This window comes from Gigantopelta aegis, chromosome 13 (genome assembly GCF_016097555.1).
Source record: "Gigantopelta aegis isolate Gae_Host chromosome 13, Gae_host_genome, whole genome shotgun sequence".
Taxonomy (NCBI): domain Eukaryota; kingdom Metazoa; phylum Mollusca; class Gastropoda; order Neomphalida; family Peltospiridae; genus Gigantopelta; species Gigantopelta aegis.
Genome location: NC_054711.1, coordinates 37,796,897 through 37,810,902, shown reverse-complemented (window position 1 = coordinate 37,810,902; position 14,006 = coordinate 37,796,897). Strand labels below are relative to the sequence as shown.

The 14,006-nt window shown below is 40.0% G+C and overlaps 1 protein-coding gene and 1 long non-coding RNA gene across 2 annotated transcripts in view; one reads left to right on the top strand and one right to left on the bottom strand.

Moving 5' to 3' along the window:
- LOC121387303 overlaps nt 1-3,339 on the bottom strand; it is a 57,774-nt gene extending 54,435 nt beyond the window's left edge. Inside the window, exon 1 of the mRNA XM_041518325.1 lies at nt 3,191-3,339. Coding sequence (XP_041374259.1) covers nt 3,191-3,311 — 121 coding nt within the window. The 5' untranslated portion in view covers nt 3,312-3,339. The remainder of the gene's footprint in view (nt 1-3,190) is intronic.
- Nucleotides 3,340-9,556: 6,217 nt separating this feature from the next.
- On the top strand, nt 9,557-11,099 carry LOC121387778. The gene is made up of 2 exons (XR_005959877.1): nt 9,557-9,846; nt 10,963-11,099. It is a non-coding gene; the product is annotated as an uncharacterized LOC121387778 (long non-coding RNA).
- Nucleotides 11,100-14,006: the final 2,907 nt, after the last annotated feature.

The window sequence follows — 14,006 nt, the reverse complement described above, 5'->3', positions numbered from 1 at the left end:
GTCCTATCACTTACTCACAATGGACTAGAGTGAATTGTGAACAATCCTGCAACATTTGGTAATTATCGGACTCACCATTCAATAATTAAATCAATTCTCCAAATGTTACGACAATGTGGTTTTGCGTTTCTTCTTTTGAAGAGTATATATTACAGGTAAAACAAAATAATATATAATGCTTATTCCAGGTGGTAACTATTGTTAATTGTGCTTTAAATTGCTAGATGCCAAAAGTGATTAATTATATTATTTTATGGTAACAGTCGAAAATTAGACGACCAATTGTTTCAACCTCTACCAAAGGTACCAGGTTTTCTGCCAGAAAATAATTTGAGGGTACGTAATAAAACAGGCCCATAGGAACTGGGGGGGGGGGGGGGGAGCTTTTCTTTATCACATTAATTTTTGCCATCATAACCAAATCTGATGTAGAATTTATACCCAGTCCGTCAGTGCCCTCCCCCCCACCCCCACCCCCCTCAAGTTGTTCCTACAGGCCTGTAAAAACTAAATATATTCAAAGGAGTATATTGGGTGGTTATAGGTTTGAAATGTTTTTTTTATTGAACATTTTATTTCATGCACTTTTATAAATTTTAAACAGCAATTATGTTACTATAATCTATCGAAAAAATATATATATTAATTTCTGAGATTTTTTAGTACATACATATAAGTTTACCCTCTGCACCCTCTGGCAGAAACTCAAGGTAGGTATTAAAATAATTATTTGGTGTAGAGTATTTTTAATATAACATACAGAAAACATTGAAAAGTATAATTTTATTATGCTTTAATAATCGACACTAGCTTTAAAATTATTTAACCATCATTCCTTCTGGCCAGAGTACATATGTTGTTCCTGCCAAAGTGTTAGCATTTTAATTTTAATGATAATATACTGAACTGACGATAAACATTGTTAACTAACGTAATAATTCATGTTTTGAAGGTGTTTTATTATGAGGTTAACAAACCAACTAGATCAAGAGACGTTAGTATGGAGTAGTTATGGGCTGTCGGTGAAAATTAATTTGGTAATTATAGGTAAATAAATGTGAAGTTTAAATATTCGTATGTGAACAAATTGCAATACCTTTATTTAATGTATATCTTAAGTACATACTTGTTTTAATTTTCACATTGTAAATGTACCATAACCTGCTGTATTTAGTTGGTGTAAAGCCCATTCGACGACAATAATGCGTCCATGTTTTGAAACAACTTTCGGGTTTTTTTTTAAATCGAAACCATGATGTTGGCCGTTTCTTGGGATGCATTGCTGTTACTGTTTCAGTTAAACACTGCGCGGTTAACCATCATATAATTACGTCGACAGTATATAATAACACTAATTATCTTGTAAATTAAATTTCCGATAAACTTGGAGAAGAAAAAAAAAAAAAAGACTACTAAAAGGCACAACCAAAGAATCAACACGTGTACCGGTATTGCTTGGTAACTCTCACCGATGACGTATTGCCTCGCTTTCGTTCAGATCTATGCATAATCCCACCCACTTCTGTTTTTACCCCAAACCTAAGACGCACAGCTGACCGGTGCCTCGCAGCAAGCCAGGCGTTAGAGTAATGCGGTCTTTGGCGCTAACTTAATCCATTACACACTACATGTCTTTTGGTGTCCGGTCTCCTTTAATGCTGTCAAATGTATGCAAGCAGTATTTTGATTGGTCGAATGAAAGGTTATTTTGTTGGGGTTTTTTTTTTTTTTTTTTTTTTTACAAATTATGTATAATCTGAAAGTTGACATTTTGACCTGTGTACCACTTTAATAGTTGAAATTTTGACCTGTGTACCACTTTAATAGTTGACATTTTGACTATCGACATTTTTTCCACTGATATTTTGACTGTTGACATTTTGATCATTGACATTTCAGCGACAGCAATAAGCAGAAATTTTCACTAGTCAACCGGACAAGTAAGTGTAGAAATCTACTCTTGTCTGCCAATATTTTCACTTGTCCAAATAAATGATTTGTTTTATTCAAAGAAAGAAAAGTTTTATTTAACCACGCACTCAACACATTGTATTTATGGTTATATGGCATCAGACACATGGTTAAGGACCACACAGATATTCAGAGAGGAAAAAAAAGAAAGAAATGTTTTATTTAACGATGCACTCAACACATTTTATTTACGGTTATATGGTGTCAGACATAAGGTTAAGGACCACACAGATATTGAGAGCAGAAACCCGCTGTCGCCACTTCATGGGCTATTCTTTTTGATTAGCAGCAAGGGATCTTTTATATGCACCATCCCACAGACAGGGTAGTACATACCACGGCCTTTGTTACACCAGTTGTGGTGCACTGGCTGGAACGAGAAATAGCCCAATGAGTCCACTGACAAGGATCGATCTTGGACCTATCGTGCATCAAGCGAATGCTTTACCACTGGGCTACGTCCCACCCTTGTTTTATTCAAGTGCAAGAATAATGTTTTTGATTGCTCAAAATGAAACTGCATTGAACATTTTCACTTTTTTTAAATGCCATGATGATGATTTTAAATGGGTACCAAGTCCTGTGAATGGACTGGAGTCTTGCTAGACTCCGCCCATGCCGAGTACTTGCAGAGACCCTATTGAATACAATATAATTGATAAACAGGTGGTTTTGTTGTTTAGTTTAATACAATCAGATTAACACAATTTAATTTCCAAACATCTTACGAGAGGGCGTAGCTAGGATTTTTTGTTGGGGGGGGGGGGGGGGGCAACTGAGTAGTCTAAAACTCCTTAAATGGTTAATTTTCTTTGAGTTTCTATAATTTTTACGGATTTATTTTTCGGGGGGGGGGGGGGGGGGGGGGGGGTGGGGGGGGGGGGGGGGGGGGGGGAGAGACAGTTGCCCCCTAGCTATGGCTCTGTAAGATTGCGAATTATGATTTTAAAAAATTCAGACAGACAAATCCAACAACTTCCTGTTTACCCTTGCACTGTAACATCAAATATGTGCATTTGTTCTACCGTTAAACAGACTAGGCCTACATGTAACACTAGTCTTTCCATCATCCAAATAACAAACAACAAATGTTATACTTCCAACATGCCAACACATCATCAAACCCATCCGTAATACCTTAATTGTGGTAAAATATCTTAACCTTTTTTTTTTTTTTTACAATTCCCTGAATTTGTGAAATCTTCCTAAACTTACTTACCCAAATTTAAACCCGACACAGAACTAATTTCAGTTTCCCAATTGGCCCAAGAACTTCCCGTATTTTCGCTCAGTGGTGGGCTATGTTCCGAACTCGTGCTATCCATGATTTCCCTCATCATCTACGACATCAGCCATCCAACAGTCAATCCCACCAAACACGGGCGGCCATTTTTATTCCTCAGACGTATAGTCCGTTTCACAAAACACGAAAGCGAGGCCGCTTCCTCTTTGAGCGAACCACTGGTGCCAAGCTAACCAAACTTTGGTCTACAATATATAATCGCCGGAAACTTTCGGTTATTCCGGATGTTTTTAAAGTTGGCGAATTCCATTTACGCTATGTGTAATGAGCTGACAGCACACACCTCGACCGAGTGAATATAAACTATCTGGGATTGTTTTCCCTTCAACACTGTCAAGAAATAAAAACTTGCAAACTGTGTGTCTCATAATCTGCATGCCAGGGGCCTATTTGAGAAAACATCGTACGTATACGTCTGCGACTGGCAGTTATACCAGGCACTGGCGTAGGAAGCGGGGTGGGGAGGGGGGGGGGGCAAAGGGGCATGTGCCCCCCACTTTTCAGATATTTTGTTTTATACCGTAATAGTATAAAAGTGTGTTTCCCCCCCCCCCCCCCCCCCACACACACACACACACACACGTTTTGGCACCTTCTACGCCACTGCTAGACCTACATTTACACGTGTTTGGCATCTATTTCACCACGAAAATTACATCATTACGGAAGATTGAGAATTTTAAGAACAAATGAAAATGAAATATGTGTACTTTTAACTATATTTGTTATACGATAATAGTAATAAGAATTGTGGTTTAGTCGTAGATTTACATTTACGTGCAAAACTAGGCTTGAGATGTTTTCTGAAACTGGGCACAGGGAAGTGGCGTGATCTGGACAAGGGGTGGGGGAGGAGGTCGAGCGAATATGGTGAACCTAGCAGACCCTTTAGTAAACATTCTTCCTGGACACCAATAAAATTGGTTTATCCTGAGCGGACGCGGGGAGGGGGGGGGGGGAGAGTGGAAGTGGAAGGGGGGCGTTCGAAATCCCTGGTCAGTCTGGGGAACGTTGAAGGGATGTTTTATTAGTTGTACCACGCTTTGGTGTCGGTCCCTTTGATTTTGCCGGTGGTGTATGCTCGATGCCTATCACGGAGAGGGGGGTATGGATATTCTTCCCTAGAAATGTTTTGAATATTGACCCCCTCCCCCTTTAGCGCTATCCTGGAGTGTTTCTGCTGCTTTCAAAGGATTATTAAAACCACGCTGTTTATAGCTTCGTTAATAACATTTATTTGATTCATCGTAACCATTCAGGGTGAATCCATTTCAAATCAACAAATGCCCCGACACACGCTCTTCGGTTTCAGATTCACTTTAAAGTTATACCAAGTATGCCTGTCATCTACATGAACAAATCTGAATTATGGCTCTGTATTCAGGGCCGTAGCTAGGATTTTTTGTTTGCTTGGGGGGGGGGGGGGGGGGGGGGGGGCAACTGAGTAGTTAATAGTCTAAAACTCCTTTTCTTTAAAGGCATACTGTCACAAATTTAAGGACCTTATTTCTCTAAAAATGGATAATAAATAAAAATTACATTAATTGTTGGAAACCAAATATAGCTATCGCATCACCTTAACTGAACCATGATGGAGTGAAATCCATGTCATTCCTCTTGCCAATTTTACTTTTTCAATTATGGACCATTGCCATAATTCAATTATTTTTTACAAAATGTCATTAATAAATGGAGTATGGTGGTTATGAAGATGGTTGAATAAAGTACATTTAGGGACAGAGACATTAGTTTTGTTCAGGTAATACTTTGTTAGATCATTAAATAGGTCAGTGGACTGTGACAATATGCCTTTAAGTTTCTATAAGTATAATGCTGATTTTTTTTCGGGGGGGGGGGGGGGGGGGGCAAGTGCCCCCCTTGCCCCCATGCTAGCTACGGCCCTGGTATTCCAAGTATTTTTTTTTTAGGAAATGTCATACCATAGTAGGTGTAAAATTTAGTTCGAAAATTGCCACCATCATTTTTATCCTGTTTCAAGTCCCATTATTCTGGCAGATAATCATGAATTCCATCGTGACAGAATCACACATCGGACGCTTTTTCGAACCTTTCCACTGAAATGTCGAAGTTTCTTTGACTATTTTGATTAATAAATGTTGGGCATTTTTAAAGCTTGCATTGTGTCCTACAACATAAGGGCTGATTTAGAATCTAGGGTCGGTAGTTATATTTGTTTTTATTAACAGCCAAACTTTCATGACGGAATCACACACAAATGGCAATTTCCCGACAAGGCACGATTGAGAAAAATAATCTGCTCCTCTCTGATACTTATTGGAATAACTTCTGTTTTATTATATGGTTGTATTAACGTTATTAATAAAATTTAGGTTTTTTTTATTTTTTATAACTGATGACTAAGTTTCTCAAACTAGTTTGCCTTGAAATCTGTGACATAATCACAAAATCAGCACGACGGAATCACGAGTGATTAAACACACGTCTAAGCTAAGGCCTCCACGAATCCAAAATAGTGGACTCGAGTATTCGAGGGTCAAACTCGACCCGGACCCGAGTACCCGACACAAGATGATGATAAGATTAAGGAATAAAGTAAAATAGCATTACGAATCTTAATAACAGCGACCGGCCTCGGTGGCGTCGTGGTTTGGTCACCGGTCTACAGGCTGGTAGGTACTGGGTTCGGATCCCAGTCGAGGCATGGGATTTTGTATCCAGATACCGACTCCAAACCCTGAGTGAGTGCTCCACAAGGCTCAATGGGTAGATGTAAACCACTTGCACCGACTAGTGATCCATAACTGGTTCAACAAAGGCCATGATTTGTGCTATCCTGCCTGTGGGAAGTGCAAATAAAAGATCCCTTGCTGCCTGTCGTAAAAGAGTAGCCTATGTGGCGACAGCGGGTTTCCTCTAAAACAAACCAGTGTCAGAATGACCATATGTTTGACGTCCAATAGCCGATGATAAGATAAAAAATCAACGTGCTCTAGTGGCGTCATTAAATAAAACAAACTTAACTTAATTCCAGCGCCCCTGCGTTTGCTGTAACCTCACCGTGGTGCAGGGGTGTAACATTCTCTTTGAGAATGGCCAATACAGCACAAAATTGAAGTTTTGAGTAAAATTCAGTACCCGTAAAATTCTGTGATATTTGTGTTTTTGCACAGTTCTTTACACTGTTTTTGTTTAAGTCTTGAATTTTTATATTGATGTTGATCATCACTTTATTTATTTGCATTACCATAGTTTGACACCCAATAGCCGATATATTGTTCGTGCTGGGGTGTCGTTAAACATTCATTCATTCATTCATTAATTCCAGCGCTGAACATGGATGCCAAATCATACCACTGTATTTAAAAACCGGTTGATACGTGCAGTGTTGTGACGAACGAACGGTCAGTTTAAAAAGAAAAACTAGCGCATGATCATATAATTATTATGTAACTTATATCGTTGATTATCTATTGCTGAAATTATTGTCCTACATTGATCATTGTATTCCACCTTGTATGTACGGGTACTAGAGTCCTGTGAACGGACTTGAGTCTTGCTAAACTAGACCCATGCCCGAGTACTCGAGTACTCGCGGAGACCCCAGTCTAAGCATATGTATTCTCGCTAAACATACAATTAGATGTTCAGTACTTTATTTAGTTACCACTAAATACATTAAAAGAACAGTATCAAACTTGTATAGTGACCAAAATTATTTATTAGCTTTTGTTTTCAAATGTAAAGATTACACATTGAAAAACGTGGTCATACACAATAAAAACCAATTAATTTCATATACTAATAGAGCACGTAACGTAACGGTTATCGCATAATTTGTTTACAATAATTATTTGACGGGGAAACAGTGGCGGATCCAGAAAATCCATTGGGGGGGGGGGGCAGTGACATGAAATGGAATGCCAAGGGAACTTTGGGGGAGGTTTGGAGAGGGTCATAAAAAAAATGAAAATTAATATATAATAAAATTATAACTATCGCAAAATTTAGGGGGGCTGGGCCCCTGGGCCCCTGCCCCCCCCCCCCCACCCCCCTAGCAGGCACTTCATGATGAAGTTGGCCATCAAGGGTATGAACGAACCCTTTCACTGATACAGAAAAGATGTTTCTGGCCAGGAATGACTGTGGACATTGAGAAATATTGTCACAATTGCAACAGATGTTTGCTTGCAAAGTCTAGACCCCAGATTAGACCAACAATGGGAAGTTCTCTAGCCAAGAAACCTTTAGAAGTCTTGGCTATTGACTTCACGTTCCTGGAACCTGCAACTGATGGGCGAGAAAATGTCTTGGTGATGACAGATGTGTTCACTAAGTTCACTCAAGCTGTCCCAACAAGAGACCAGAAAGCCAGGACAGTTGCAGAAGTTCTGGTCAAAGAATGGTTTGTGCGTTATGGGATTCCGCGACGAATTCATAGATCAAGGCCGAAACTTTGAGTCTGACCTAATCAAAGAGCTCTGCACTATGTATGGTATTAAGAAAAGCCGGACCACACCATACCACCCACAGGGCAATGCTCAGGCAGAGAGATTTAACCGTACGATGCATGACTTGCTTCGTACATTAAATCCATCTCAGAAGAAACACTGGCCAAAATATCTTCCTGAGTTGATCTATGCCTATAATGCCACTCGACATTCTTCAACTGGTTATTCACCATACTTCCTCTTCTTCGGTCGAGAGCCAAAACTACTTTTTGATCAACTTTTCGATGATCTTGATGAGGCAGAAGAAGGCACACCAGATATTGATGAGTGGATAGCACTCCACTATCAGAGGATGCGGGAGTCATTCGAGAAGGCAGGGGTGAGGCTGGAACATGAGGCATTACAAAGACAGAAAGGCCGGAATGCCAAGTCAACAACTTGCGACATCCCACTTGGTGGTCGTGTGCATATAAAAAATCACCACCAGGGTAGACATAAAATGCAGGATGTTTGGAATCCAAAACCATACAGAGTGGTTGCCAAACCCAATTCTGATGGCCATGTCTATACTCTGGAGCTCATAGATGGGGATGGTTTTCAGAAAAATGTCCACCGATCAGAGATTTTAGATTCCAAAGACATTGTGGTTTGAGACAGTGCCAACAGTAATACCTGTCGAAGTATCTTCTGATATCCAGTGTGACGACCATCCACAGGATATGGACATTCCTATCCTGAATGCAGTAGCTCAGGCACTGAATCCTCCAGATCCAAGCAGAATGCACGAATTGGAAATTGAGAATGCCAATGATGAGAACCTGCTTTCTCCCCTTCCATTGGATGAGGTTGTTGACATGATCTCAGCTCCTGTCTCATTTAGTTCCGGTACGGACAATGAGGTTGAGGAGGATGTAGTTATCATAGTCCAACCACCAGCCGACAGAAGAGAGGAAACACCTCCATCTTTGGTGACTACACTGGCTCAGCCCCAGCCACAGAGACATTCTACAAGGTCGGGTGCTGGACAGCATAGTAACCGTCATCGTCTACCAGTCTCTACAGTTGTACAGGAGAGAGCAGCAATATCTACATCAGCCAGCTCGCCACATGCTCAAGCCATAAGAGATTTGGCTCAGACCCAGGTGCTCTTGGCACAGTTACTGTTGCAGGGGCCGCAGTGACTGATGCTCTGAGTTGCCGAGGACGGCAACAGTTTAGGTTGGCATGTGGTGTGTGGGAGACCAATGTTTTTGTGAATACCATCATTATATGTTTTTGTGTTGCCGAGGATGGCAACATTTTAAGTTGGGAAGTGTGGGAAGTGTGTAGGATAGTGAAATATATATGGTGTATTATTTCTTATATCTTGAAGGTCGGGATTTGCCTGCTTCATATGGTGGTGGAAATGCACTATCATTGTTTCATTTACTGCATGCATAGTTCCTCCCTGTCTATAAAAAGAACACAACCAACCACTCTCTAAGGGCTTACATTATTATGTTTGGAAGGCTGGTGCCAGAGGGGACAGCTTTCGTGGTCATGTGACATGACCATATGTGGAAAAGGGCCAAAGTTCCTTGTTCTTGGTGTGAATCTCACACAAGGCATTCCACTCTGGTCACCGAGCAATCAACACCGAGTTACTCGAGCCATCTTAAGGTAAGCATCGTATTACATTTAGTTACAAGGAAGTTATATTTGCTATTTAGGAATCAAGCTATTGATAATTTTTATAAGATTGAATGCATAGTTATAGTATTTTATAAAGTTGGTTTCTCTCCCGAAAGTCGATTAGTAAGTGATCATTTTATTTCCTGTTAGTACTGTTGCCATAATGCTTAAGAAAGAAAGAAAGAACAAAGATGTCATAAGGTTCCATATCATGATGTATCATAATTATCGACATTTTCTTGCACTGTATAGTTTGGGAGCTTTTATTTGACATTAAATATGTTGGCGCCGTTTTATTAAATATGTTAGCTCAAAAGAGATAAACCGCTGCTTTAGCAATTTATATTAACTCTTGGTGAGAGGGAATCTTAAAAAGATCCAATTAATGCCTTATTGCTTTCATTTATTTATCTGTAAAACGCGACTGATAATTGCTTGTTTTTGTTCAGGTTTGGACTCTGGTCGTGTGGGGTAAGTGATACTGGCATCATTACATATTAGTTTTGTTCATTCATATTATACTTTTACAGATATGTATATTATAATTTTCATAATTTGTACTTAAATGGTACATATGTGATCAGTCATTTTTATAAACGAATGTCCAAGTAGACAGTACAAAACCTGTATTTAGTGGACACATATTTAGTATGCTTTTAAATAGAGGTGCCCTTTTTAGTAAAAGGCTCATCTCTGTACTTATTTGAATAATTAATATTAGAATATTGCATACATATGTATTCATTAACGAGGTTAATGGTTTGATTATTGTAAATGTTTATGCTGGGATAAAATATATTAAAGACATTGTTAGTATTGAAAGGAAAGAGCTGAGTTAGTGAGTAAAATATATTTTATCACCAAATGATCACACATGTAAACGATTACTGCAAGGGAACAGTTGGTATTTAGCCTCTCTCTCTCTCAGTAGGGGATTATGGTGTGTGTCCTAATTAGCACCAACAGCTCTAACTCTAAGAGAACAAAGCACTTGGAATTTTGGGAAATAGTCAGAATGACCGGGGGTCATTCCTTTAGCAGACGACCAGTTTGACACCGATATCTATTAAATCCTCAGCTGCAACATAAACATTGGTCTCAGCTTGAAATTAATTGACTTAAGCTGAATAACCTTTGGTAATGTGTTTGTATTTGTTTGAGAATGGCTTTCTCACTTTGTTTTTATGTGAAGGATATACATGTACACTAGAGAAGAAACGTATACAACTTTACATAATTAGAATAGGAAAACATGTTTATCAGGATAATATTAAAATAAAAATGCTTTTCTAATAATAGAGTGACAGTTCTTATTAAGTGTTTAGAAATAATCTATTTTGTATTGTTAACTTGTTGCATTAGTGCCGGCCAAATTTATATGGGTTGAGGATGATTACAAATGTCTTATTCATGTTACTTCTTCTTGAAGCCATGGTTTAATGATATTGTGGAAGAGTGTTGATATTAATGATTATGTGTATTTGGTTTGATAGATGAAGCTTGGTTACTAATGCTATTTAACTGATTAGCCTACACTTTTGTTGAACATGTATTTATATAACTGTTTTCTATTTTGTTAAATATTAGGGCTATACCTGTGGGGTATACACTACTTGTATATTGATTTATAGATCCTGGGGATAAATGATCCTATATGGAAACCCCAGTGTTCTAATTTACTTATAATTAATTAACCCTATTATTAAAGCCCTTCAGATCCTGAACCTCGTCTTTCTTATTTATATTAATACATATTTACTATATTCATATTTGAGGGTGAAGGTAGAGAATCTGCTTTCTCTGTACCATACGATTACAAACTACCCCCCCCCCCCCCCTTTACAGTGACACACAAAAGACAAAGGTAATTGATGATGTTTTGACTGCCGTGTATGAAACGTTATAACATGGAAAGAGAAATGTCCGAAGGTACGGAAACGAGCAATCGTCCATGAAAAGGGCGCACCTGCCATATACAAATGAGCCACATCACTAGAGGGGGTCCAGAGCAAAGTTCACACAGTCAGTAGCGAATGTGTCCACCTTGAGCATTGATACAGGCCTGGCACCGTCGTCTCATTGAGGCCACTAAACGCTGGAGAAAGGGATGGTACGGACTGTGGGGGGTTGCTGGCTGGAACCTGTTTCGCAGATGCGTGGTTAGGATCCATGTGTCTTAGCGAAGGGTTGTCACGGTTGGTCGGCCGCTACGGGGACGATCCGTGACCTGGTTGTTTTGTTGATATCGTTGCCATAATTGCCATATGGTGTTTCTGTGGACGTTGAATTGATGTGCGACGTCACGCTGCGAAGTCCCAGATTCAAGCATCCCTATGACTCGCCATCTGTCATTTTCACTGAGGCGTGGAATGACGAAATTGCATCAAACAGTTCACTAATGGTGTTTATCTGACTTCTGGACTTCTGAAGGCTGCACAGAGTGGCAATGATTTGCGACTGAATGTCTGGCCTTTTATGATGAACACTGGACAGCATTTCTCCCGAACATTCCATATTTCTTGCACAAAGCATGCAATCGCTGCAACAACTGCTTGGTTGCATTACTTTGAGCTGTTTCATGCATATTTTCTCTGGTTTACATCCATAACCCATTCACAGATTTATTACTCCAAACAATCCATGACACAATAACTTTTGCCTTTGAGATATAGGAAAGTTTTGACTTCCTTTCATATTCCTTTGTATTTCATGCGATTAAAATATGTCTGTCATGTTCACAATTTCTGGTATTCTCCTTCTTCAGGCTCTGCTCTGGTTCCTCCATCAGTATGTCCATCAGCTCTCGTGGTATAATATCACTATTCACTATTTCATCTCTAGTGCCCCTTCTGAAATTTCCCATCCATATGACCATTTGTTTGGGGAATAGCCTAGAGTGCCTAGTAGGACTGATACCAAATGACAACTTGGCAATTTGTTCTCTTTATGTGCATTCTCAGAGCATTCTCAGTGAATGCATACATGTATAGGGGAGAAGGCTGATTTATACTCTACTGAAGTTCAATATTATCACCCTTGGTTTGGCAACAAACATTTCCAGATATTTCTCATAATGTTTTTTCTTGTGTTATTCGCACCTGCACTCCCATAGAGAAGGTATATGAAACGATCTACTTCTTAAATATATGAACATCAATTTTTGCTGAACTTCCATGAGCTAACAACATTTCAAGGAAGTCTTGGTGTTGCTTGAGAATATTCAAAACCATCAGTTTTCCATTCTGCATAAATGCACTGTTAGTATCATAGCTGGAATTGCTAGTTCGTGTCTTCCCTGCATTTTTAATGATGCCTCTTGTTGCCAAGATGAGTGTATAAAAGTTTTCGTATCTGGGATGGTGAACTGGCAGCAATGTACAGACATTGAAGTATAATCTTTGTCTCTGCGTCTTCTTGTGTACACCCTCAGACATGGTTTGCATTTGAAACATGTATTTCGTCTCACAAATATAACCCTCTTCCCAAGAAAGTAAAGTTTGTTTTATTTAACGACGCCACTAGAGCACATTGATTTTTTATCTTATCATCGGCTATTGGACGTCAAACATGTGGTCATTCTGACACTGTTTTTTTTTTTAGAGGAAACCCACTGTCGCCACATAGGCTACTCTTATACGACAGGCAACAAGGGATCTTTTATTTGCGCTTCCCACAGGCAGGATAGCATAGACCATGGCCTTTGTTGAACCAGTTATGGATCACTGGTCGGTGCAAGTGGTTTACACCTACCCATTGAGCCTTGCGGAGCACTCACTCGGGGGTTGGCGTCGGTATCTGGATTAAAAATCCCATGCCTCGACTGGGATCCGAACCGAGTACCTACCAGCCTGTAGACCGATGGCCTAAACACGATGCCATCGAGGCCGGTCATATGTAAATGGATGCAAGCACCAAATAATGGTTCTAGTATCCCAGGGCCGTAGTTAGGATTTTTTGTTTGGGGGGGGGGGGGGGGGGGGCAACTGAGTAGTTTCTTTAAGTTTCTATAATTTTTTCCAGGATATTTTTCCGAGGGGGGAGCAACTGCCCCCCCCCCCCACCCCCACCCCTATCCCGCTAGCTACGGCCCTGGTATCTTCTTCTTTTTGTTCACTCCAATCAAGACTGCATCTTGATTAGAGTGAATACTATATTATAAAATGTAAGGCTCTTGTCGGATGAACAGACGGACACCAGATGGGAAAGATGGAAGGAAATGTTTTTTTTTATTTGACGACGCACTCAGCACATTTTATTTACGGTTATATGGCGTCAGACATATGGTTAAGGACCACACAGATAACGAGAGAGGAAACTCGCTGTCGCCACTTCATGGGCTACTCTGTTTGATTAGCAGCAAGGGATATTTTATATGCATCATCCCAGACATGGTAGTACATACCACGGCCTTTGATATACCAGTCGTGTGCACTGGCTAGAACGCTGTACCACTGGGCTACGTCCCGCCTCCTTTTTGACTTAATCCTTCGAGACCGGCCTCGGTGGCGTCGTGGTTAAGTCATCGATCTACAGGCTGGTAGGTACTGGGTTCGGATCCCATTCGAGGCATGGGATTTTTAATCCAGATACCAACTCTAAACCCTGAGTGAGTGCTCCGCAAGGCTCAATGG